Source organism: Rhinolophus hipposideros, assembly GCF_964194185.1.
Source record: "Rhinolophus hipposideros genome assembly, chromosome: 19".
In the NCBI taxonomy this organism is placed as follows: domain Eukaryota; kingdom Metazoa; phylum Chordata; class Mammalia; order Chiroptera; family Rhinolophidae; genus Rhinolophus; species Rhinolophus hipposideros.
This window is the reverse complement of record NC_138065.1, coordinates 29,851,086-29,876,645: the sequence shown is the minus strand read 5'-3', so window position 1 is coordinate 29,876,645 and position 25,560 is coordinate 29,851,086. Positions and strand designations below refer to the sequence as shown.

The 25,560-nt window shown below is 50.8% G+C and overlaps 1 protein-coding gene across 4 annotated transcripts in view; it reads left to right on the top strand.

Moving 5' to 3' along the window:
- PIK3C2B (phosphatidylinositol-4-phosphate 3-kinase catalytic subunit type 2 beta) overlaps positions 1-25,560 on the top strand; it is a 63,997-nt gene that overhangs the window by 24,071 nt on the left and 14,366 nt on the right. For 2 of the 4 annotated variants that reach the window (XM_081026897.1, XM_081026894.1), the window contains exons 3-23: positions 948-1,048; positions 1,620-1,774; positions 2,068-2,188; positions 5,145-5,256; positions 5,379-5,458; positions 5,829-5,892; positions 7,392-7,538; positions 8,176-8,209; positions 9,403-9,598; positions 10,645-10,767; positions 14,162-14,329; positions 14,910-15,021; positions 16,142-16,284; positions 17,594-17,782; positions 18,945-19,038; positions 19,193-19,287; positions 19,748-19,928; positions 20,684-20,791; positions 21,414-21,506; positions 22,615-22,744; positions 23,553-23,689. In XM_081026897.1, coding sequence (XP_080883023.1) covers positions 948-1,048; positions 1,620-1,774; positions 2,068-2,188; positions 5,145-5,256; positions 5,379-5,458; positions 5,829-5,892; positions 7,392-7,538; positions 8,176-8,209; positions 9,403-9,598; positions 10,645-10,767; positions 14,162-14,329; positions 14,910-15,021; positions 16,142-16,284; positions 17,594-17,782; positions 18,945-19,038; positions 19,193-19,287; positions 19,748-19,928; positions 20,684-20,791; positions 21,414-21,506; positions 22,615-22,744; positions 23,553-23,689 — 2,583 coding nt within the window. The remainder of the gene's footprint in view (positions 1-947; positions 1,049-1,619; positions 1,775-2,067; positions 2,189-5,144; positions 5,257-5,378; positions 5,459-5,828; positions 5,893-7,391; positions 7,539-8,175; positions 8,210-9,402; positions 9,599-10,644; positions 10,768-14,161; positions 14,330-14,909; positions 15,022-16,141; positions 16,285-17,593; positions 17,783-18,944; positions 19,039-19,192; positions 19,288-19,747; positions 19,929-20,683; positions 20,792-21,413; positions 21,507-22,614; positions 22,745-23,552; positions 23,690-25,560) is intronic. The other 2 variants (XM_081026896.1, XM_081026895.1) reach the window with 2 other exon arrangements.

The following is a 25,560-nucleotide window of genomic DNA, read 5'->3' as shown; positions in this document are numbered from 1 at the left end:
CTGTACCAGCTGCAGCTTCATTCCCTTGGGGTGGCCTCCCCTGGAGGCTGTGGATAGGCCCGCCAGGCAGAAACCTGTCATGCACCAGCTCTCCTACTTCCTACTTCTGGGGCCTGGGCAGCAGGCCAAGCCAGAGGGCTTCTTTAGCACTCACTCCTCACGGCTGGGTGAAAGCAATGCTGCGATGATATGGGAGACAGTTTGAGGTCTTGTCTGAGAGACTTCCCACTACTACACATGTGTTCTTATACAGGAAGTGGGACTCAGGCAGGCTCCCTGACATTGTAGCTGTTCAGAAACAGAAGATTTGGGAGCCAGGAAGAGCTAAACCTTCTTCCCAGGTTCCCTTTTGCCCAGAAAGCTGCTCTGACACTTTCCTCAAATAGCATTGACCAAGAAGGGATGTGTGTCTGTCATTGCCTCCATCTAAGGGTTCTCGGTCTCTCTGTATTGGGTCCCCAGGGCTTGCTATGGATGTTAAGGCCCAGGACCCTTAACACCCAGGGCTTGCTGGGTGTTAAGGCCCAGGACCCAGCTTGCCTGGGGACTGTCTGGCAACCCACGTGCTCTGGCTTCCGTGGTGTGGCAGGAAAAACAGCTGCCTGCTCAGCTCCCTGCCAGCCTCTGGGAGCCCAGCCACCCAGCAGTGCCATGTGCTGCCTGACCTGCTGGATTGAGCTATTAGACATTGTCCCCTTGGGAAGCAGGTTTGCCCACACTCTTGTCCATCCCACCCAGGCTTCCAGACTTAGCCCAAGCTTCAAGTGTTCTCTTTCAACTTGACTGTTAGTCTCCTAGGATTTCCCATATTTTCTTGTTCCCCTTTCCCTGAATGTTGAATGCCTAGGAAGTCTTCCCACCTAGAGTTTAATAGTTTAGATCTGCAAGGAGTGGGAAGAGGATGACTCTAGGGAAAACGCACTGAGTCACCTGCTCTTCTCTTAAAGGTGGGCTCCCGGCCCCACACTGTCACCAATGGCCACGAGCTGTTTGAGGTCTCAGAGGAGAGAGATGAGGAAGTTGCTGCATTTTGCCACACGCTGGATGTGTAAGAGTTAAAGAATAGGGGTTGTGGAGGGCTGTGGGGCTGGGGAGAAGGGTCACCTTCCTTTTTCTGGGAAGGAAGAAGAGCCGCACTGAATGAATCCCAGTTCAGAGCTATGGGACGCCTCCTGCAGCGGTGTTCACGGGCTGTGAAAGCTTACACATGTCACGTTTCTTACCAAATTCACAAAACCTCAGTCTAACAGGCAAACTACTCCGTCACTTCAGGCTCGGTTGCCCTTTGGAGAAAATGCACCCCAGATGGAGATAAGAGTGTTATCTGGAGCTAAAAGAAAAAGGAAGTGGATTCAGAAAAATTTTCCATTGCACTTAGCATGGAACTATCCCTATTGTTCAGTTTGGCTTGGGAAACATTTTGCAACTGTAGCAAATGTGTCAAGAATATGGTTTCCCAGAGCTGCTTCCCTATGGCTTTCGTCTTGGCCTACAGACCTGGAAGGGCGGGCAGAGTAGGGACAGAAGGGCTCTTGGGCCTCAGGGCGGGAGGATCCCAGCAGGCCTCTTCTCGACTGCTCTCTTCTGAAGACATAGCGAGCCCCTCTCTTCCTGCACAGCCTTCGATCTGGCTCTGATATCCAAGACTACTTCCTCACTGGATATGTCTGGAGTGCTGTCACCCCAAGCCCAGAGCACCTTGGGGATGAGGTCAACCTGAAGGTGACGGTGTTGTGTGACAGTCTGCGGGAGCCACTCACTTTTACCTGCAACTGTAAGTTAGTGGGGGAGGAGGGGAGTCTCCTTGGAGGTTGGGTAGGAACCTTTGGCCTCGATTCCCACCCTACCATGTGGCCCAGAGGAGGGGCAGTAAGGAAGCTCCTTTGGGAGGCTGGCTCCAGGGCCAGCTTTTTAGGTCTGTGGTCACTTCCGCCAAGTCCAAACCGTTTTATCTGGTCGGTAACCGCCCTGGAGCACACTTAGCCAGGAATGGGGGAATCAGGATAGATGCTGAGCCCCGCCTGCCCCAGTGCCCCCATCATTGCTCCTCTCTTCCACCCCTTACAGGTTCCTCCACTGTGGACTTGCTCATATACCAGACCCTGTGCTACACCCACGATGAACTGAGGGATGTGGACGTGGGTGATTTTGTGCTGAAGCCCTGTGGGCTGGAGGAGTTCCTGCAGAAGTGAGTGAACTGGTGGGGACAAGCAGGGCAGGAGTTGGCATCTGCCTTCTGGGTAGTAGGATTGTCAGGGGCTTCCTAGGGGAGGTGCTGGGCTCCAAGCCTGGGCCTGGCAGCTCGCCCGCAATCTGACAGGCAGGACTCCTGCTTTCTAGAACACTCAGCCACGTCGCACTTTCCCCAGGAGCTCTGTCTTCCAGCAGAGTTGGCCAGCTTCCTGAGCGAAATCTGTGGAAAGAGCTTGGAGCTGGGATTAGGCAAAGACTAGGCCATATCTGTTTGCAGACTTCTGCATATGGAGAGATGTGTGTGGGGTGGCGGGGCCCTGTGTGGTGTTTTTTTCCCGTCCTAGATTATGTGTGGTACCCTAATGACAAGGAGCAGAAGGAGGACTGGGCAGAAGTGCCCCGTGGAGCCTAGGGGAGAAATCCCAGTTGCTCTGTCTTGCCCCTTCCCCTGCCAGCTTTTCCCCACGGGCATGTGCAGCCTCCTCACCAAAGGCTTGCTGCCGGCCCTCTCCATCCAGTGCCCTCTGCAGCAAGCAGCCTCCCTGGACAGTCTGATGTGGACCGTCAGCAGCAACCCCGTCTCACTGCCTGGGAGCTCTGGGGTGCTGGCTGGAGAGGGCGGATCACACCCCTCAGGTGGTACATTGGGCTGGCAGGCTGTGGGGTCAGCCAGAGGGCAGCAGATAAGGAAATAAAGAGATCTGCTCTCCTTCCCAAGCTTCTGGTTGCCGGTAGTCCCTGAAAGCAGGTCTAGAGAGTGGGGAAAGGAGAGGCCCGTGTCGTAGTTCTTAGGAGAGCGTGTAAGTGCCACCACTTGGCTCCTTCTTACATCCAGGTGTAGATAGGTGCAAGGATGGTTGATCTATGGCTAGAGCAGCTCTCGGCTGGTTTTTTTAACCTGAGGGATGTTGTGGGCCCTTTCTGGACTCTGTCCTCAACTGGAAAAGGAAAGATGTAGGGCTTGTAGCACAACTCCAGGGAGACCTGTTCAAATGTTTCCGAGTGTCCTTGCTTTCCAAACCTGGAGGAATGAGAGGGATCCTAGATTCAGGGTCTCCTGGCGGAGAGCTTTCCACGCATCCTGCCACTGTCGTAAGGGAACAAGAAGCACAGTGGATCACGTATAGCTGGTTTGGGTTCTGGCTTGCCACTTACTAGTTGTGAAACCCTGACCCTCAGTTTCTTCCATAAAATGTAGTGAGGATTAAATGTGAGAATGACCCAACGAGCAATCAGTAAATATTTGCAGGGAAGGACCAGTCCAAAGAGAGGAATTCCTGGGGATTGGATCAGATAGATACTGTCATTTCCTTTGTAGGGCCCCTAGACTTTGAACCCCTGAGTTCAGAGGTGGTAGATAAGCTGTCAGGTTCTGATTTTCTGCCAAGACCCAGGTGGAGTGCTCAGAGTCAGATGGAACAGGATGGATGGGCCTGGGGTCATGTTGCCCCCACTCTTACTTGAATGCACACATAGGAAGCCCTTCCACAGAGAATGCTGAACAAGTGCCCAGGGAACCTGTGTCCATGACTCTCATCCAGGAGCCTCCCGCCCCTGCCCAGACTCTTCTCTTCCCTCCCACCAACAGAAAAGTCCAGATCCTTGAGCACAAGACAGCTGCCTTGGGTGGGGTGGAAAAAAATCCTCTGGGGGTTCCAGAAAGCTTCTAGCTCCTGAGGAAGCCCTGTGGTCTCCCACCCTTGCTTAGCAGGAGGGGCTGGTGCCAGGGGGAGTGGCAGGTCCAGGATGCAGGCTGCTCTCAGATAAGAACCCTGAGACAGTCCTGGGGGGAGGGTTGGATTTCCTGCCTCCTGCCCCACCCCCACAACACTCTTCCTGCCTTTCAGGGCACTCCCATTAGACCTGTCCCACAGCCCAGCCTCTCCAGCCCCAGGTTTTGGCTGCAACTCAGACTTAGCAGGTTGAGACCCCCATCAGAGGTTTGGTCCCTCAGGATGTTGAGAGCCCCCTTAAATCCTAGTTGGACCCCAACTGCCCTTGGGCCCAGGGAACGTAGGGCACACTCCTCCCCTTCACTCCTTCCTTGTCCCTTCCATTGCTGGCCTAGACTCCCAGCTCTGCTGAGGAAGGAAGTCCCTTTCCGGCTTCTGTTCCCCAGCTGCTGGGACTTAGCACAGGCCTGCAGGCGGGGCTCACTCTGTCCTTCTTCTGGATTTCTTTTCTGACTGAGGTGTGATTTGGGAGGGAAAAAGAGGCTGGATCATGGAGGGACTCAATAGGCCTCTTCTGACACTGGTGTGTGTGGGGGGGAGTTACGTGCTGTCGCTTGAGCAGTAGGAATGGCATGCAAGCAGGTGTCTATCAGGAAGTCCAAGAGATTTATATAGTTATTCACAATCAAGGCAGGACCCACAAGAGGGAGGGGAGAAGCGGATTTTTGATGGACTTCAGGATAACAGATCTGGAATCTTTTTGGGTTTGCTTGGTTGACCTCAGCACCTCAGTTGATAATGGTAGGGGGTGGGAGACTTAGAACCTCAATGGGGGTATAGTGTCATTTACAGAACTCCACGCCCAAGCCTGACCACAGGCTGACTTCCAACATGTCCCATATACTGAAGACGAGAATGGGGTTTAAACACTGCCCCCTGAGAAGCCCTCTATTTCCCGCCCCACCAGAAGTTCCCACCCTGGTGTGAACCAGCCATAACAAAATGTAATAAATACCTGGGAAAGTCAATGTTTGTATAGACGAAGGGTTCTGTATATTAGGTGGCTTTTCTTTAGACTCACCTCAGTTTCTTCCCTGAGTTCTACTATGGTATTTTCCAGGAGCCAAGGTGGGGGAGCAACACAGGGACTCCCCCCTCCCCGACCCCGTCCCTTCACCTCTCCTTCCTCCTGTTTCTTTCTCCCCGAGGCTCAGGTCGACATTTTCCTTCTTACTGAGTCCCCAGGATGCTAATGGTCTTGTTCCCCTGTCCCACCAGCAAGCACGCCTTGGGCAGCCATGAGTACATTCAGTACTGCCGCAAGTTTGACATTGACATTCGACTACAGCTAATGGAGCAGAAAGCCGTACGCATCAACCTGGCCCGGACGGTTCGTGTAGGGGAGGTGGGGTGGCAGAGGGTGATATGAAACACATACATTGGGAGTGAGATAGGAGCACCAGGCTGAGATGAAAGCACCACCCCTCCCTGAATAGGGTACTTCTTACACAGGTAAATGATGACCAGAGCCCCTCCACTTTGAACTACCTCGTCCATCTGCAAGAGAGGCCAGTCAAACAGACTATCAGCAGGTGAGAGTGAGTGCCCTCTTGGATGTGGGCCAAGTAGGAACTCTGAGGGGATCCCAGTAGATACCCTTGCTTGCCTTTCTGCCAGGGCTTCTTGCAGGTGTTGGGGGTGGGGCCCAAGAGTCTTATGGGGAAGATCCCCATTCCAGGTGTGTTAAATCTCTTCCCTCTAGTACGTTATCATCATTCTCCAGGTGAAAGGTGGCTAAGTAGAAAGGACTCACCCTTCATGGGACATATCGAAAGAGTGGAAACTCCTTTAAACCAGAGTTGGAGTCCTGAGCTATGGAGAGAGAGGGAGAAAGTGGGTCTCCCAGCACCCGGGGTCTGTCCTGACCTCTCCTATGACTTTTCCCTGCCCCCAACTCCCCAGGCAGGCCCTGAGTCTTCTGTTCGACACTTACCACAATGAGGTGGATGCCTTCCTGCTGGCTGATGTGAGTATAGGTCCTGGGGCTGGCCCAGCTGCCCAAGCACCCCCTCTTCTCCCCCAGTCCTCCTGGGATCAGACAACCCTAGAAGGGATCTGGAATGGACACTGAAGATTTGTCCAGGAGAGCACTTCTTTCATTTTCCTACCTCAGGGGCAAACCTAGACTGTTGGCTGTTGGGCAGCTAGCGAGTGTGTGCAGAGGGGTTCTGTGCCTCTGTAGAAGTAGGTCAGGAGCCGTGCCCTAATCCCTGTCTCTAGAGTAGGGCATCTCCAAAGCTGAAGGACATACAGTTGTCGCCTAGCTGCTGTACTTGAACGTGCACTGGGTATGTCCTGTGAGCAGTGAATGCCCAGGAACTTTTGATGTGAGAGGTCCTGAGGTTCTGGTGACACAGTGGAAAACTGTCAGGAGGTGGAGGGTCCCAGAGGCAGGGAAGGACCAGGATTCTCCTCAGTTAGATTCACAGGGAGTTTTAAGCCTCAAAACCACGAGAATAAACATTTGCCCCAAATGTTGTGAAGCTAAAGAAAATCAGGTGGGATCTTCAAAACAATCACTGATCTCTGATCTGGTCAGTAGTGCTCACAGACTCTTCCCTTTGGGGGATTTCAGCATTATATCTAGTTCAGCCTTCTCCCCACTGCGAGAATCCCTTCTTTAGCAGCCTCTGTCTGGACTTTTCCTGTGATGAGCGGGAGGGGGCATTGAGGGGAATGGGGGGGGAGTTCTGTGAATACTTTCTCTGCACTAGTCTGGCCATATGTTAGTGGCTACTGGGTTTAGAGCAGCATAAGAATTGTCTTAGCTTTCAGGGAGCTTATGTTCCCACTAGAAAAATGGAATAGTAACATGAAGCTATTAGTAGACAGAAAAGGATGGTAATGAGTTCATCAGGAGCTCTTGGAGAGGGATAGACAGGGGGCTTGGCCAGAGGAAGCTTTGGAAGGGAGGTTGGATTTCAGCTGGTCCATGATTTGAATTTATATAGGTAATCAGGGCAGGACAGATGAGGGAAATTCCAAATGAGAATACTGTCAGGGCCAAAGTGCAGAGGGGAGCGAAGGGATATGGCATGTCTGTGGTACTGAGGTGAGCTATGTCTGGAAATTCTAGGTAGTAATATGAGAAATAAGGTTGCGTGGGCAATTGGGGCCTGAATGTGATCTCTGGCCTTTTTGCTATTCCCTCTGGATTCATTTTTTAAAAACTGCGTGTCTCTGGGGAAGACCCTGTGTGTGTTTGCATAGTATAAGTAGACTGTAGCTGGAAATAAGAGGAAGCTCAGGGAGGATGGCTGAGAGAACTTGGGAACGTACGTATGCCTCATTTAATTCAGTAAGAGTGATTATTGACTGATGATGGGTGTTTGAAAATAAAGCATGGATTCTACTGGTTATTCCTGAGGGTCATGAGCCCATACTCCCCCCAGCCTATTCCTTCACTGCTGGGTGCTAGAGGCCGAGAGCGCTAGCCTGCTGGCCTCACTGTGCCCCCTCCCACAGGGCGACTTCCCACTGAAGGCTGACAGGGTGGTCCAGTCCGTGAAGGCCATCTGCAACGCCCTGGCTGCCGTGGAGACCCCTGAGATCACCAATGCTCTCAACCAGCTGCCCCCCTGCCCCTCCCGTGTGCAGCCTAAAATTCAGAAGGTAACGGGGCCCAGAGCACTAGCATGGGGAAGAAGAGGAATATTCACAGGCAACTGGGTAATTAGCTGTCCAACTACTAAAAGACTCCCCTCTCCACCTCCATCTTTTATGTTTGAACAGTTTAGCCACCAAGAGTTCTTGGGAAATGGATGTCAAGTATGTTCCTTCCTCTGGTGGATGAGGGAGGGCCAGGGTCTGCCCTTGGGACTGATTGCTGGGAGCCCAGACTAGCGAAGATTATGGGCCCAGGCTCATAATTACTGAGGCATTGCTGGCAGTTTGTGTACCCATCAGGGTGCAAAAACAAAATCTCCCTGAGCCAGGGGCTTAGTGAGTCCACAGTGGGGGCCCTGTCCTGTGCAGACAGGGACAGCATGACAGGTCCTTGGTCTAGTGGCCTGAGGGTTGGAGTATCTCATCTGGGTGGACACGATGATTTTACCCTTGGTCTGGCTCACTCTGTCCATCACACGGATCTGGTACAAACCATTACTCCATCCTCCCTGGGGAATCTCTGCTCCTCAAACTTCAGGCCAGTCTGGTCCAGATGAGTGCAGCTGTGAAAAGCTGTTTTTCTAGCTGTGACGGAAAAGGCTCTGGGCCTGAAGCTCCACTCCCTCTCCTTTTTCTTCAATAGGACCCCGCCGTCTTGGCTGTGAGGGAAAACCGAGGTAAGGGAACTGCTCTCCATCTTTATCCAGTAGGGGCAGCTGAAAACTGAACTCGGCTCAGATTCCTTTTTCTCCCTGGCCCCCTTGATTAATGGCTCTAGGTCTGCCTATGTGTGTGTTTTCCTATATGAGGCATGGACACAGCTGGAAAGCACATTTTCCACAAAATGTTTTCTCATTATTTTTACTAGTTATTCCTGTGATGTCCCTGGGAGATGGTGACTAGGTGGTGGAAGTGTGAGGGTGGGGTGGTGAGACAAAGTTTGCCCTGGGTTCCAGATGGGAAAACTCTCTCTTGGGGAGTTGTGATTCTTTTCCAGGCTGCTCATAACCCCTGCATTTCTAAGGTAGGGTGGGCCTGGGGAGAAGGTGATAAAGAATTTTTCACTAGGATTTCCTCTTAAGTCTGTCAAGGAGAACTTTGTCCTACAAAGCCCATATCTCTGGGATTTTTCGTCAGTGATTCCTAGTCTTTTGAGTTTCATGGACCAATAAAATATCCCCAAAAATATTATTTTGGGGGCCAACATAGAAATTACCAACTTTTATTTTGCTAAACAGACTTTTTAAAAGTAACTGACAATTATGATCCCCACCCTTTCCTAAAAGAAAGGACATTTAACATTAAATAAATTGCAATAAATAAAAACAAGAACAGGGGCTGGCCCGGTGGCTCAGGTGGTTGGAGCTCCGTGCTCCTAACTCCGAAAGCTGCCGGTTCAATTCCCACATGGGCCAGTGGGCTCTCAACCACAGGGTTGCCAGTTAGATTCCTCGAGTCCCGCAAGGGATCGCAGGCTCCGCCCCCTGCAACTAACAATGGCAACTGGACCTGCACAGAGCTGTGCCCTCCACAGCTACAATCCAAAGGACAACTTGTCTTGGAAAAAGTCCTGGAAGTACACACTGTTCCCCAAAAAAGTTCTGTTACCTTTCCCCAATAAAATCTTAAAAAACAAAACAAAAACAAGGACAATGTTTAAAATTTGATGTCATTTTATGAGAAGCTCATGACGTGCTCCTGCTTTCTTCTCACTTCACCACAGATGGGTGAAATTTATCACAGCTATTAGACAACCAACTGGCATTTGGGGAGTATTTCCTAGTGTATTCCATCCTAGTCAGTACTATGGCAAGAAGATGGGGCTTATTGAGGCCTCATGACTTTTCCTTCTGACCCCTTTGTTTCACAGAGAAGGTTGTGGAAGCCTTGACAGCTGCCATCTTGGAACTGGTGGAGCTGTACTGCAACACGTTCAACGCAGACTTCCAGACAGCAGTGCATGGGAGCCACAAGCATGACCTGGTGCAGGACGCTTGCCATTTTGCCGGGCCCCTGGCCTTCACTGTCTATGCCACCCACCGCATCCCCATCACCTGGGCTGCCAGGTGAGCCTACGCCTGATGGCCTCTAGAGAGAAGCAGAGTTTGACTTTCAAATGGTTTCTTCTGCTTCCCTGTGTTTAGGTTCTGTGGCATGATGGTCTAGGGTGGCTGATGGGGAGAGCCAAGTGCCTGGGGGGGACATGGCCTGGAACATCCCAAAGGAGACAGAAGGTCCCTTAGGAGATGGAGAAGAGGCAGCGGCAGGCATTCCACGTTCCCTGTCAGTGCTGGCTGCATCGGCATCCCTGCCCCCTCCCAGCCAAGGCCAGCTGATAGAGACAGGCGACAGATGGTCACTTCCAGATCCAGTGCTTGCCCCATGGCCGATGACTGCTCTCCCCTGCAGATGCACGGTGGGAGGGGGTGGGGAGGTGGGAGATGACCCTTTGTCTGAAGTTCCCTAGGCCTGCATTGGTCGGTGGGTGTGGAGCGGCACTGTCACTTGGTAATCCTCTGTTCCTCTGCAAGGTCTCTAGCATCCAAGGCCTGAGGGAATAAGCCTTTGGCTCCACCCCATCCTAGATCCCTCCCTCCTCCTCCCATCCCCATCTGTCTTTGTTCCTCACTTAATGTATTCCTCTGGGCGATTGGCAGTGAACAAAGGAGGCAGCCTGGGAAACCAGGGCCTTCTCTGACCTCTTCTGTCAGGCACCTGTCACCCACAGGGACCCCCAAGTGCTGGCATTCATGTTGGCATATGTCGTTTGCATCCCCCACCCTTCTTACCTGCGCATGCGCACACATGCACAAATCCACTCTGACTGGCTGGAGCTGACCGTAAGGAGGAGGCTGCAAGTCTGGTTCCCCATGAAGAGGGAAGAAAGCCATGTCCCAACATGAAGCCTGAAACTGGGCAGAAGGATCCAGATTGAATTGCTTCTCCTAAGAGCATACCTCCGCAAATCCAATTTGGCTATCCTTATGTCCCATGTTATAAGTCCCCAGAGACCCAGAGGAGTTTTACCAGGGGAAATGGAGTTTGGCTTAAGTTGGGTGACTGTGATAGGTTTGGGAGCCAAGGGTCCTGACCTGTGCCCTTTCTCTTGTAGCTATGAAGACTTCTACCTCTCCTGCTCCCTCAGTCATGGTGGCAAGGAGCTGTGCAGCCCCCTGCAGACTCGAAGGGCTCACTTTTCCAAGTACCTTTTCCACCTCATCATCTGGGACCAGCGGTAAGCCCTTCCCAGGCTCCTGAATGCCTGGATTCAGGCTGAGGGCCCACTCTTACATTAGACCAGGCTCCCTCACTGCTCTAACCAAACAAGTCATTCAACCTCTGAGTTTCCACTTCCCTAATTCTTAAATGGGGACAGTATAATGTCTACCCCGCTAGTAGTTATGAGACTCCAATGAGAAGTATTTATGAATGCTCTTTGTAAACCATGAAGGACCATAGACGTTAGTTGTTAGTTTTAATGATAATTCGTTGTTTTGATCTTGTTTCCCTTAAAAGTTTTCATTGGCTTTTCTTCCCCAAGTTTCCACAGAATAGAGAGAGGGCACTTATAGATGGAGAAGGGAAGGTTGTCTAGAGGAAAGAGTAACGGGCTTGGAGCCAAAGAATGAAGGCTGTATTCTAGCTTTGTTTCTAGTCCTAAGTTCTCTTTGTGCCTCCGTTTCTCAAACTGTAAAGTGGTGACATTTGTTTAACTTAGGCAGCTGTGGCACTGACAGGAGACAGATAAGTTATAAATATGAAACCATAAACACAAGATAGTATTAATCACCATTTATATCAACAATAATTTGCTGCCGGGAAGGTAGGCGTCAGCCAAGCAAAGCAGGAAGGAAATGGAGGCGAGGGCGCTTCGAATGGTTGCAGGTGTTTGCCTGCCTGGGGCCTCTTCTGCGCTATGCTCTGTCCTCCCTCCAAATAGTCAGGAAGCCCTGGTTTGCTGCCTCAGGTTCACTTCCCCAGACTGACTATATCTGAGTCTTTATTTTCAGAGTAGAACTACTACTTCAATATTTGGAGTACAGCTTGGAGAGATTGAGAAGGGTCCTTGGGAAGGCCAAGAATGCCGAAATAGTAGATGGAGAGTCTGTGGAAATGCTGAGGGCTGGGCGGGGAGGGCACTTTACAGATGGACAACTGGGAGGCAGGCCCTCTCTCCTGTCTTCACACTTGTGTAACTCTCAGAGCAATAAAGGTGTGAAACGATGAAACAAATGCGCAGGAGAGGCATTATGTGGCTACTGAGTTTCACCATCCCCTTGGCATTCTCTGGCCTCAGTTACTTCTGCTGCCAAGGGAGGGGTGCTATACATTGCTCTGGCCCAGGTAGACCCCACAAAATTGGTCTTAGACTCTTCCCTTAGAGTGTCAGAGGTCTAGAGGCAACCTGGCCTCTGCTGCCTCAAGCCTGCCTACTCTGTGGGTCTCATTCTACTCCCTTTCTGAGATCTCTGCCTCAGATCTCAAAGGGCTGGTCCCCTGCCTGGAGCCTTGTAGAAGGTGTCATCTCAGTGCTACCAGTCCAGATGCCCCACGGGAGACCTCTTGGCACCTTCATGGTGAAGACCCCACCAGGCATTTGAGAGAAGGTGCTACAGTGTAAGGTTCAGAGCTCAGGCTTTGGGTGTAGTCATTGTCCCATCCACCCATTTGGGTGTAGTCATTGTTACTGTGGGTGCAACCTTGGATTGGTCATTCAACTCAGAATGTACATGGTAACAGGGCCTACCCTCTAGAATTGTTTGAGAGCTGTTGGGACATTGCAAGTAAAGTTTTTGGCATAATACTTAGCACATGATAAATGCTTCCTTCTTTGTCTTATTATTAGCTGGAGGAGCCCTCTCAGTTCCGGTTTCTCTGTTCCAAGTGACTGACACAGTGACTTGTGATACATGGAGATATTTATGCATGAAAATATTATTACCTGTTTAGCCCACTTCCAGTACAGTAGCCACAGTGTCATAGTAGCCATAGCAAAAAGCACACAGACAATGTATACACATGTGAAGCTATGTTCCCCTCTTTACTGATGAGGAAACTGAGGTGCAAAGCTGTGAGTAGTTGCCCAAGGTTGTAAGTGGCAGAGCCAGAACTGGAACCAGCACATCTTAGGAAGCCTTCCTGGAGGAAGGAGCCCTTTTGTGTGATGCGATGTTGAGGAATGGGTTGCAGAGGAAAGGGGAGGAGTTTCTCAAGCAGGGAGGGGGTTCAGGGTTGCAGCTAACCTACTGGTTATTCTGTCTGACCCCAGGTGAAGGTTCCATAGGGAGGTTTGATTCAAGGGATTATGGTTTCACTTAGAAAGTTTCCTCACTCCCCTTTTCCTCCAGCCATGAGACTGGAAGCCTCTTCTTGGGTGCAAAGAAAGGGATAAGGCCCAGCTCCCTTAGCAATTTGCTATGGGGTCAGCTGATTCCCTCCCACTGCAGCCTTACAGGGATCAACTAACTCTCAAAATAGGCCCAGCAGCCGTGCTGTGCTACCTCCAGCCAATCCCTGGCCTGGCTTGTCCACTGGCTGCTGGGGGGCTCTAATTATAGCTGTGGGCCCCTCAGGGGAGAGGCAGCTGGGACAGAGCAGAGCTCTGCCGTTCTCTGGAGGGAGGGAGGGAGGGAATGCCTGATCTGGGTGGAGATTCCCCTGGAGGAGTGAGGGGCAGCGTAGAGGGAGCCTGCCTTATCATGAAACTGCTAACCTTGAGGGTGGCTGCTTTGCCTGTGTGCCCTCTGGCATAGGAGCTGCTGGGCCCTGGGCTGGCCAGGAGGGTGTGACAGTGTGGACTTTGGCCCAGGGATAGCTTCCAGAAAGGTAATGTGGGCCTTACCTCTCTTTCCACGCCTCTACCTCACCCCACCCTAGCTCCTTTTCCTGAACTCAGAGGGTGTGATTCAGGCAGAGGAGCCTGGGAAAGAACCTCTGGGCTTGTGCAGTGGCCAGGGATTGTATGTCCCAGTCCTTTTGGCCCTGCCAATTTGCTTTCTCCTCTGCCCCCCACCCCACACCCCTGGACTTTGAGAACTCCTTCTCTTTATCCCTTTGGCTTTGAAAATGTTTGGGATGAGAACAAACCATCTTGTGCCCCGGGGGTTTAGGGGAAGGGGACAGGAGAAGACAGACAGGTGGAGGACTGTGGGGGAGGGTGATCTCAGGGCAGAGAACATGCTGCTGCTTCCTGCCTGTTCTCAGCAGCAGGAAGTAGGCTAGCGGTGGGATCATTAAATGGAGAGGGATTGTCAAAAGGAGCAGGTCCTTGGTAGCCTTCTGCAGAAATCCTAAAACAAGAGGAGGAGGTTGATTTACAGTATGGGACATGTAGTCACCTGAACTCTGAGATGGCTCTGGCTAAGCGAGGCAGCCCCCAAATCATGGGCTGTTTGCCTCATTCCACTGAGTGGCTGCAAAGACACTGTACTGGGCTTCTAGGAACATCCAGCGGAGGTTTAACCTATAGTTTGGGACTGTCCTGCTTCTGTAGAAAGACTTCCCCAGGGAGCATGTCCAGGATCTTGAGAGAGAGGCCAACTTCTCAGCCTTAGCTTGACTTCCTGGGCCACTTGTCCCTTGAAGCCCCAGGGGTGGCACCTCCTGATGTGGTTTCCTATTCTCCCTAGGATCTGCTTCCCAGTGCAGGTGAACCGGCTGCCTCGGGAGACGCTGCTGTGTGCCACTCTCTATGCTCTGCCCATCCCCCCGCCCGGGAGCTCCTCAGAGGCCAATAAACAGCGTCGGGTGCCTGAAGCCCTGGGCTGGGTCACTACCCCTCTCTTCAACTTCAGGCAGTATGTGAGCCCCAGGGCAGCAGCTTCTTGGCCTTGGAGAAGAAGGATGGGGATAGAAAGAAGGCTGCTCTACTGGTCACTACCCCTCAGGAGGGTTGGCCATGAGGCGCTCACCAGCAGAGTCCAGAGGCTCGCAGCCCTGGTGGAGGAGACCAAAGCACAGGACTAGTGACTAGGACAATTGATGTAACCAATAGCTACTGGGCAGGACTGGTGGCGCAGGACTGTTGGGGAGGGGCATGGAGATGCACTGCCCAGGTAACGTGTCATCTGGTCTTGTCACTGGAGGGATATTAGAGGTCATCTAGTCTAGTCTCTACCTCAGGAAGGCATCCCCGCAACTAGGTCATGCAGACCAGGGTGTGGTCGGCTCAGAAATACTTCCTGGAAGGGGGTGCTTTTCCAGGACTTGGAAGAAGCAAAAGGCAATAGTTCAGTCAGTTTAGGGGGAGAATGAGAGAGAGGATATGGGTGATGGCATTAGGTAAAAAAGGGCAGATTTTTGGATGGGGAAGCAGGAAGGAAACCATGTCCTTAGCCACTGAGCTTGTTGGCTCATCCCACCTTCTATCCTCCTTAGAGTCCTAACCTGTGGCCGGAAGCTTCTGGGCTTATGGCCAGCAACACAGGAAAATTCCAGTGCCCGTTGGAGTGTACCTAATTTCCACCAGCCGGACAGTGTCATCCTGCAGGTGAGAGCTCAGTCTCAGTCCCTGTCTCCCACCCACCCCTCAGGACCACACCAGACTCAGCTCCAGGTTTTCCCTAGAGATTGGGCTGGGGTGGAGCAGAAAGTGCTGGAATGTGGGCATGGGATGATGATGTGACTGAAGCAACTGGGTGAATGTTGTTAGACTTGGAGCTCAAGGGTGAGTTCTGTGGAATCTGCGTCCCATCATCTGGAGTGAACTTTGATTTCAAGGATCCTGAAGGCAGGGTCCGAAACCCTCGCCATCCATGGTTCAACTCCTCTGAGTACGTTATATTGAATGCCCATATTACTAAGTCTAATAAAATCTGAACTATCCCTTGTTGGGGCCCAAGGGGAAGCCCTCCTCGAAGCCAGTCACTCAGTGCTCTAGTGGGTGGACCCGCTCATGGGGAAAGGAGGAGGAGCTCGTTAGCACCAAGGTCTGGTTACCAGTTTCTGGCTCCCCTTTCTGTGGTCATGAGATGCTTGGTATGGAACATGGAATGTCAAGGTGGATATAGAATGAGATAGAATGAAAGTTCCAAGATGCAGGTATTTTTGTCTGTCTTATTTACTACTCTATGCACAGGGCACAGAACAATGATTGGTACGTATTAGGGTTCAGTAACATTTGTTGAATGAGGGAACATGTAACTCTTTCTGAGAACTGGCTCACTCAACTCCAATATCCATTTTAGGAGGATGAACGTCTGGAAGCTTAGAGCAGGGGACCCAGGGTCGCAGGCCTTGGAGTTGCTAGGGCCCTCACCTGGTGTGGTCTGACCCCTATCAGGCAGCACTGCCCTCCAGGACCACACCGAAGGCTCCCTAACCTTGGCTTGGAAGCTTCCAGTGGGTCATCCTGGTGACACTTCTGTTCAGAGTTCTGGCCTGGGCCTGGTCCCCTCACCTAGATGCATCTCCTCACTTGCCTATTTTTATTTCTCTCTTTCCTTCTCTTGTTTTGCTGGAAGTGACTTTAGAGAGCACAAGGCGGAAGAATGGGAGGAGGGAGGAAGGCAGGAATGCTGGTGTGTGAGAAAGAAGCTGGAGACCCAAGTAGGTGGCACCCCCACTCACCTGCCTGTTTTCTCTGCTTGCTTCTCTGGTGCTGCCCCCAGATTGACTTCCCCACCTCTGCCTTCGACATCAAGTTCACCAGTCCCCCTGGAGAGAAGTTCAGCCCCTGCTATGAGTTTGGCAGCCTCCGAGAGGAAGACCAACTCGTGCTTAAAAACATCATGCAGAAGGAGTCCTTGTACTGGTGAGGCTCCGCCCCGCCGTGTGGCTCAGGTCCCTGGGAGTCTCTTACCTCCTGTCTGACCTCTCTTCGCCCCCAGCTCCAGATCCTTGTCCTCCTGCTTTGAGAGTAGAGGTGGGATGACATGGGTATTGCCACCTGGGCAGGAAGGGCTCTGTTGAGGGCAGTCCCTAGGCCTTTTCTCATGAGCTGACACTAGGCCAAATGCAGCTGTCAGGGTCAGGAAGTGAGGTCTAGGAATGCCCATACCCATGCTGGGACTTAGCCCAGACTCAGCTTGCCCAGAGGACCAGAGCTTTGCCCACACTCCAGATAAGCTGTCTACTGCTTGCTGTCTATTGGGGCAGTTGGCTGCTGACTGCACCACCCTACCCCCACCTCGTGCCCCTTCCACACCACACAGCCTTTGCATTTCTCTAGCCCTGTCACTTTCCAAAAAGGGTCAGGTGTCAAGGCAAGCTAGTAGCTCTCAGGGGTTAGTGAGTCCAAGCTGATCTCATCCTCGGAGCTGCTTCTCTCCCCAGGATTGGAGAAGAGGGCTGAGGAACGCAGAGCTGGAGGTGCTGGTGGGATCTGGGATCCCCCTGCCTGCTCTCTCTGTGTACCTTTCTGGCTTCTGCAGGACCCTGTGCATGTGAGTGGAGGGAACCAAGAGAGGCAGGGCTCATCTCTATCCCTCACGTCCCACTCAGCATAGCCAGAGTAGCTGAGTGACTGCACACCACCCCTGCCCCCACTCCTCTGCTGATCCCTGGCTTCATTAGCCCCCCCGCTCCCGCCTCCCATTGGACACCTGATCTCAGGCAAGGCCTAATTATCTGTAGGTCCTATAAAACCTCCAGCTGGCCCCTGGAAGGCCCAGGAGGCCTCTCAGCTGCCCAGACCGACCATGTGGGGACCACTGCCCTCTGGTGGCTCTCTACTTGGGAGTAGTGCCCTCAGGGCATCCTCAGAACGGGGAGCAAATTTGGCATCTTTGTCCCTGCATTCTGCCTCAGTCTGAGATGTCCCAGAGTCAGCATCAAAAATGAGATTTGGGCCCTGGTTCCCTTCACACATTGCAATCACCTAGGCAACTTTTAAAAATACCAATGTTGCTTCTCCAGACATTCTGACTTAATTGGTATGGGGTGTCTCCTGGGCATGAGAATTTTACAAAGTTCCTCAGGTAATGAGCTGCAAAGTGAGGGAACCACTGAGTTGGAGTGTGTACTGTTCTCTTGGAGAGTACAAACCCTACCACTGGCTGACTGCTCTCTCTCACCTCTCCCTAACCCCCACCCCACCCCACCCCACCCCACCCTACCCTCAGGCTCAGTGATGCTGACAAGAAGCGCTTGTGGGAGAAGCGATATTATTGCCACTCAGAGGTGAGCTCGCTCCCCTTGGTGCTCGCCAGTGCCCCCAGCTGGGAGTGGGCTTGCCTGCCTGACATCTATGCTCTCCTGAAGCAGTGGACCCACATGAACCACCAGGATGCCCTGGGACTTCTGCATGCCACGTGAGTTGTAACACCCACCTTTCCTGGCCAGGTGTCCTTCCAGAAGCCAAGGCTTGGCACTGCCCGTCACTGACCTGAGCCAGCCCTTGGGGAAAGTGGGAACATACGCCTGGAAATTCAGGGCTTTTTCACTTCTCCTTTTTCGCTTTATATTTGTCTCATTTCCCTCAATGTTTCTCAAACATACAACAAAATAGAAAATTTTACAGTGAATATCCTGGATCCTAACCATTAGCATTTGCTCCATTTGCTTTGTCGTGTATCCATCTATTCATCCAGCAGTCCATCTTACTTTTTTATGCATTTCGATGTAAATTGCAGACATTATAACTCCCTCCTAAATACTTTAGCATGAATATCATTGACTAGAGCTCAATGTTTGTTTATGTGTTTTTTTTCTTTTGAGGCAAAATTTTACATTTTTTAACCTTTTTTGGAAGGAAATGCCTCAGCCTTGCTTGCATAATTGCTGAGTTTTGACAAGTACATACACCTGTGTAACCCAAAACTTAGTCTATTTTAACAGTCCTCTCTTCCCTCTTTCCTCTGAAGGGTTTTCTGGCAGCACAGGGCTCCCAGTCTGAGACCCTGGGCTGCTTTTCCCAGGTAGTACCCAGTATTTTCAGCTTCTTTCTCACCTTTTCAGGAATTAAAATGTACCTGATCCATGTGTCTTGCCTTCAGGACTTTTCGAGGCAAATGTTTTGCTGTACTAAACTAATTCTGCCAAGGTGTATGGGCTTATATAAAATTTCATGACCCTCTGTTAATTCGCCTAGCAAGATTTGTATTAAAGGATTGTACCAAGACACAATAATGGTTTAACCCTCATAAAGTGCTGTTTGATGATGGCACTTTCTGGCCCAGTGGGAATCAAAGAAGAGATCTTTGGGAGTGGGATCGAGGACTTTATTCCATTTTCTTTAAATCGTACTAGGAATGAACATGTCCACCCTCCTATTCTTTTATGGCCTGAGGCCAGCTCTGACCAGGAGGCAGGACCAGAGAAGGTGCTAACGATGCTTCTAGTAGCTTTGGCAGTAGGCGGGACATTGCCTTTTCTCCACCCATGCCTCTGAGACCCAGGTGTGAGGGTGCTGGCTCCTTCAGCTGCTGTTAAGTGTGCAGGTGGCTGACCGGGGCACTGGGCTGTGTTTTGCAGCTTCCCGGACCAGGAGGTGCGCCATATGGCTGTGCAGTGGATCGGCTCGCTGTCAGATGCTGAGTTGCTTGACTACCTACCCCAGCTCGTGCAGGTCGGTGGACTGGCCTGCCCTCCCGTTCTGACAACCCCATCCCCGGGCCCCCATGTCAGTCTGCATTCTGCCTCTGAGAACCCAGAGCAGGATTAGTGGTTGGTCTAGATTACAAGCGATCAATACCGCCTCATTGTCCATCTCTCTTAAACAGGCCCTGAAGTACGAGTGCTACCTGGACAGCCCCTTGGTGCGCTTCCTCCTAAAACGAGCGGTCTCTGACTTGAGAGTGACTCACTACTTCTTCTGGTAAAACTGTGTGCAGAAAGTGGGGAGACGTGTGTCCTTTACTTGGGCATGCTTGATCCCTAGGCGAGCAGGGTGGGGAGCTGAGCTGTCTGGGTTCCACTGTGTTGCTGACTTACCATGTGGCCTCGGGCCAGCCCCTTAATATTCAGGGGGTCTCAGTCCACCCCTGTGTAGCATAGTGAAGATCTTCCCTGGCTCCCCGCCCCCCACCTCATCCACACACGGGAGAAAGAAAGGAGAAACGTGCTGAGCGGCTTTGAGCTCTGCTTACAGGCAGAGTGGACACATTCTGGGATACGAATGAACACCTGTGTATAAGCTGTGTATGCAAAGTCTATTTTCCCTCCCAAGTTTGGGGTGGGTTTTCCGGGGTTGGCGCTAAGTCTGACTCCTCCCCACACTTACACCCTTGCTTGTGATCCCTTGAGTGTCCTGACTCCCCACTCTCTTTGCCCTGCAGGTTGCTGAAGGATGGCCTCAAGGACTCCCAGTTCAGCATTCGCTACCAGTATCTGCTGGCGGCCTTGTTGTGTTGTTGTGGCAAGGGGCTGAGAGAGGAGTTTAACCGCCAGTGCTGGCTTGTCAACACCCTAGCCAAACTGGCACAGCAGGTCCGGGAGGCCGCTCCGTCTGCACGGCAGGTAAGTGGCTGCCTTTACCCATTTCAGGTCCCAGGCTTCTATAGCCAGTCATTAACTTCTTAGGCAGCCTGACCAGCACGATGGCACTTGACTATCTCTGATTTAGGAGCTGGAAGAAGATGACTCTCTTACCTATAGGCCACAAGCTGAATACAGCCCACGGATATGTTAGGTTTGGCAAAGTATTAACATTTTATTTAACTTTTTTCCTCAAAGGCTAAGCACAGTTGTGTAAATTGTTCACTGCACAAGATCACCCAGCCAGAGGGAGCAAGTGAGGGCTGAAATCCAGCCAGACTTTGTTCACTATGCTGTGAGCCATGGCTCAGGGCTGCTGCCACCCAGAGGACACCTTTATCTATTTGCACAAAGGGCCTGTATTAGGCCAGCAGTGTGCCTACTTGCTAACGTTTGAAAATTGAGGGATTGTAAAGTCCAGGTTGGCTTTTCTTGGCCACAGCCTGAGCAGCTTCTCCCCTGTGACGTGCGGCCTGCCCTCGGCTCACTGGATCCTCCTGTGAGCTGTTCTGTCAGCACCTCGCCTCTTGAGCTGTTGGATTTTCTGCCCGTGCACGGTCCCAGGCTGGGGTGTTGGAGGGATGGTCTTCTTTTCTCATAGTCTCCTGGAGGTTGTCCACACCTCACAGGGCGTTGGTTATATACCAACCACTGCTGGGCGCCCACCTTGGGGAGAGACCTGGTTCTGAGTGGAGCTTATGGGCCTCTTACCTCACCCCTTCTCCTGTCCCTCTCAGGGGGTCCTCCGCACAGGCCTGGAGGAGGTGAAACAGTTCTTTGCCCTCAATGGCTCCTGCCGCCTGCCGCTCAGCCCCAGTCTGCTGGTTAAGGGCATTGTGCCCAGGGTGAGTGACCAGTGGGTGTGGGGCTCTCGGAGTGGGGAGGGCTCAGTGGAGGTGAGGTCCTCGCTGACTTGGTTACTGAGAGAGATGAGGATGAAAGGCATATTTGGGCCTCTCCCCAACCCTAATGTGTAGGGACTTTTGCCCAACAGCTGTGCGGGGTGGAGGAACTGGGTCGGGGCTGGATGAGTGTCTCTTGATGATGTTGGGTTGAAGCTGGGCTGGGGAAGCTGTTGTCTATTATTTATGCGCACTGTCTGCGCCCTGCACCATTCTGAGTGCTTTGTGCTGGTTATTGCATTCCATCCTCATGACTCTTATGAAGTCACTACTATTGGAAGCCCCATTTCAAAGAGGAGTAAACTGAGGTATAGGACACATGACTTACCAGAAATCACGCAACTAGTATGCAGAACGAACTTAAGAGACGAGAGGTCACATATTAGAGCTGAGATCATAACAAACTGAACAGGGTGATGGCAATAGGGAGGGAAAAAAGGAATAAGGGCTCCTGAGAAAATCTAGAAGAAACCATGAGCAGGTGGATGAGCAGCAGCTTGACCCAAGCTCGACAGGCCATTTTCCTTTACCCTGACCCTCGTCACCATCTTCTCTACTATGACAGGACTGTTCCTACTTCAACTCCAATGCAGTCCCCCTCAAGCTCTCCTTCCAGAATGTGGATCCGCTGGGTGAGAACATCCGAGTCATCTTCAAGGTGAGGACACTTCCCTCAAGACTGGTAGGATGGAGGTGGTAGGAAGAAGGGGAGGAGGGAACCCAAGGGTGACAGAAACAGGCCCAGGCCAGTTCTCTTCCTGCTATTCCATGCTGATATTTTAATATATGAAAGACCGCCAGGTGAAAAAGGAAATAGGCTAATTTCTGCATGGCTCCAGAGGTTGGGATGTGTAGTGGGGCAACTGGCAGTTCAATATACAGAAGCGCTTTCTAGGAAGCAGAGCTACCCCAATGGTGGAATGGATAAGGTGGTGATCTGTGTGTTCCTGAGGGTATTCAAGCAGAGGCTGAATGACTGGCAGTGATGTCAAAGAGGAAATTAATACGTCAGGTGCACATTGGACTGCTTGAACCATAAGGTCCTTTAACTGGTACACTCATGCTTCTGAGAAGTGAATGATAGTCTCAGGACATGTAATCCAGTGGGAGAGATGAAATGCAAATACATGATTTAGTAACTTATTTATTTATTAATAAAGTTTAATATAGCTCTGATTTTTTAAAATACATTTCTATTGGGGAATATAGGGGAACAGTGTGTTTTTCCAGGGCCCATCAGCTCTAAGTAGTTGTCCTTCAGTCTAGTTGTGGAGGGCGCAGCTCAGCTCCAAGTCCAGTCGCCGTTTTCAATCTTTAGTTGCAGGGGGTGCAGCCCACCATCCCATGTGCAGAAATTGAACTGGCAACCTTGTTGTTGAGAGCTCGCACTCTAACCAACTGAGCCATCCAGTCTCCCCTAGTAACTTATTTTTTATATATATTTGTTGTGTATAAGTTCTGAATCCAAGTTCTGAATCCTTTGAAAACATTCAAGTTTTCAAAGGGCTTAATGGTCAGGAGGGCTGCATGAAGAAGGGGAACCTGACTGCAGTTCTGATGAGGATGTAGGGTTGGGGAAGAGCCAGAACACCGCATGGCCCATCTCTGGTGGTTTGAGCTCCTGTGAGCTGAGTGGGCAGGGCGGAGGTGGAGAACTGGGCAGTCCCTCCCTGTCACTGTAGTTCAGATTCTCCTGGGAGGTCTGGGAGGACCCGGGATTTGGAGAGGCGATGGAGATGGTTCTGGTCTTCTCTTCCTCCCTCCAGTGTGGGGACGACCTTCGCCAGGACATGCTCACCCTGCAGATGATTCGCATCATGAGTAAGATCTGGGTCCAGGAGGGGCTGGACATGCGCATGGTGATTTTCCGCTGCTTCTCCACTGGCAGGGGGAGAGGTCAGTTGGCAGGGGGTGGGGACGTGAGGGGTCGGGATGCCCTTTGCTTCTTGTCCTTTTGCCCATTCCCAATATAAACTGTGTGCTTCTCCAGAAACATGATAAGGGTAAGATGATTTTATTAGAAGCTGTGGAGTGGCATAAAAAAAGAAGGTGGAGGAGAGAGACTTATTAAATAAAACAGAACAGCCAAATGTATCTGTGGACTTTAGATCCTGATTCAACCAAACCAATTTTAAAAAGACATATTTTGAGGCAATTGGGGAATAGATGAATATGGACTGGGTTGGATGACATGAGATTAAAGAATGATTGTTAATTTTTTGGATGTGATAATGACGTGGTGGTTATGTCCTTGTTAGTTATACTTGAAATATTTACGACTGAAATGGCATGTCTGGGATTTGCTTTAAAATACTCCAGCCAGGAGGGAAAAGCAGCGTTGGGTGAGTGAAATAGGTTAAACAAGATCAGCGAAGTGTTGATAATTTTTGAAACTGGGCAGTGGTTATGTGTGAGTTCATGATCTGTTTCTTTATTCTTATATGTATTTGAAAATTTCCAGAGTAAAACTTAAACGCAAAAAAGGAGAAGCAGCTATGAATGAATAGGAGAGACCAGAGTCACTGTGGAATGTGAGATGTAGGGAATGACGTCCTTTCTCCCATTACTCGCTCCCCTTAATATCAGGCTTGGTCCAAATGCCCTAGAGTGGAATTTACAGAGAAGCATCCAGCAAAGTGCTTGTAGTCCTCTCCCAACAGTCCCCTCTCTCTGCCTTGGAGAATGACCAGTGCCTACCTCACAGGGATGGTGGAGATGATCCCAAACGCTGAGACCCTGCGCAAGATCCAGGTGGAACATGGGGTGACAGGCTCTTTCAAGGACCGGCCCCTGGCCGACTGGCTGCAGAAACACAACCCTGGGGAGGATGAGTACGAGAAGGTAGGACTGGGGGTTCGGGGCGGGTGTGTGCCTGACTCTGGGCCATTGCTGTGTTACCATGAGGCCTGCACATGCTCAGAGGAGACAGCTCAGCTGTGTTGCGGGGAAATACTCTTTCTTGGCTGACTGGTGTCTCCAGATGTCTAGGGTGGGTCAAATGACTGGTAAACTGACAGAAAATCCCTTGTATCCAGCTGGGAAACCTTCATTGAGTTCCCCTGGCAGATTGAATTTTGAAGGAGAAGGGCCAACTTTTGAGAACCTATCTGTATTTCTCCTAATCGTGGATACTGTTCAGTTCTCCTGTGCCCTCCAAGAGGTTCCATAGTACTTTGTAGAACAAAAGTTAGTTGGAAGAGACTTTAGAGATCATTTTAATCCAACTTCTCTTTTCATATATGTAAATTAAGATTTCACTTAGTTGTTCTTAGTTACGGAGCTTTTTTTGTGGCAAGGCTGTAACTGGAAGCCAGGATTAAGGTTAGGTAGGAGATGGAGATGATAGAAAAGAAGGCTCACCTGTTTCTCAGGTGCAGCTTTACTGGATGGTAGGGCCTTGGTGGGCTGCTGTGGTTCATGGTTGGTCCACAGTTTCATGGCTCTAGTCTCTGGTTAATTAAGTTTAGGGGAGGGAACAAGTCACAATAACCAAACTCATAAGAGACTGACTATAGGACAATGCTCATTTATATAATTTAACTTCCAAGGGGATCCAAATAATAATTTATATTGATCAATGAACTTCATTCCTGAGGGAGTACCTACATGGATAAATTATAATGTTGTTTAGTGAACATATAATTAGATAACCTTAAATAGCCTTAAACATTGACGTTCCTCAGGGTTTAATTCCTGACCTGCTATACTCTCTTTGTATTGTCTTGTGCCAGCTTATTATCACTTTTTACTTTAACTACCACCCACATGCTGATGCCTTTCCAAGCCCTTCCCTCTTCCCTTCCTCGAGCTGTACACTCTGTCACCACCTGCTTAGTGGACTTCTCACTTGTGTTTCATCCAAACCTTAACTCAGTATAGACAAAACCCAGCTTTCTGTCTCTCCTGCTTTTGAAACCTGCTTTTTGAGTGTTTTCTCTCAGTAAATGGTATGACTCGCATCCAAGCCAGAGCCGTGGGTGTCCTGATGCTGCCTCTGGCCCCCCTATCCTGTACCAAATCCTGCTGATTCTTCTTCCCAAATAACTCTCAATCCTGTCCTTTTTTCCCCATTTCTTTCAACTCTTTGCTGTCAGTTCCCTGAACCACTGGCATGCCTCTCCTCCTTTCACTACTGTTCTCTACTTGATTTCCGAGGTTTGTTTGTGTATTTTTTAATAAAGTGCAAACCTTTATATGCTATTCCTTTGCTCTAAGTTCTTCAAAGGCTCCCTATGTCCTAAAAGTCCAATATCCATAGCACTGAACACAAAGCCTTTTGTAATCCAGCCCTGCCTACTCCCCCCCAGTTTCATCCCCCACACATCCCCATTTTATGATAATTTGTGCTCTAGCCTAGGGGGCTACTTGCATTTCCTCAATACTTTTAGAGGATAGTGATCCCTTCCCCATCCCCCAAAAGCCACCCCTTCTGTGTTGCAAATTTCAAGGTCCTCTGCCCTTGGAGAGGAGTAATAGGGATTCTTTTCTCCCACATACCCGTATACTGTATCTACTAACATGTGTTTTTCTTTCTTTTTTTTTTTTAAAGATTTTATTGGGGAAGGGGAACAGGACTTTATTGGGGAACAGTCTGTACTTCCAGGCCTTTTTTCCAAGTCAAGTTGTTGTCCTTTCGATCTTAGTTGTGGAGGGTGCAGCTCAGCTCCAGGTCCAGTTGCCAGTTTCTAGTTGCAGGGGGCGCAGCCTACCAT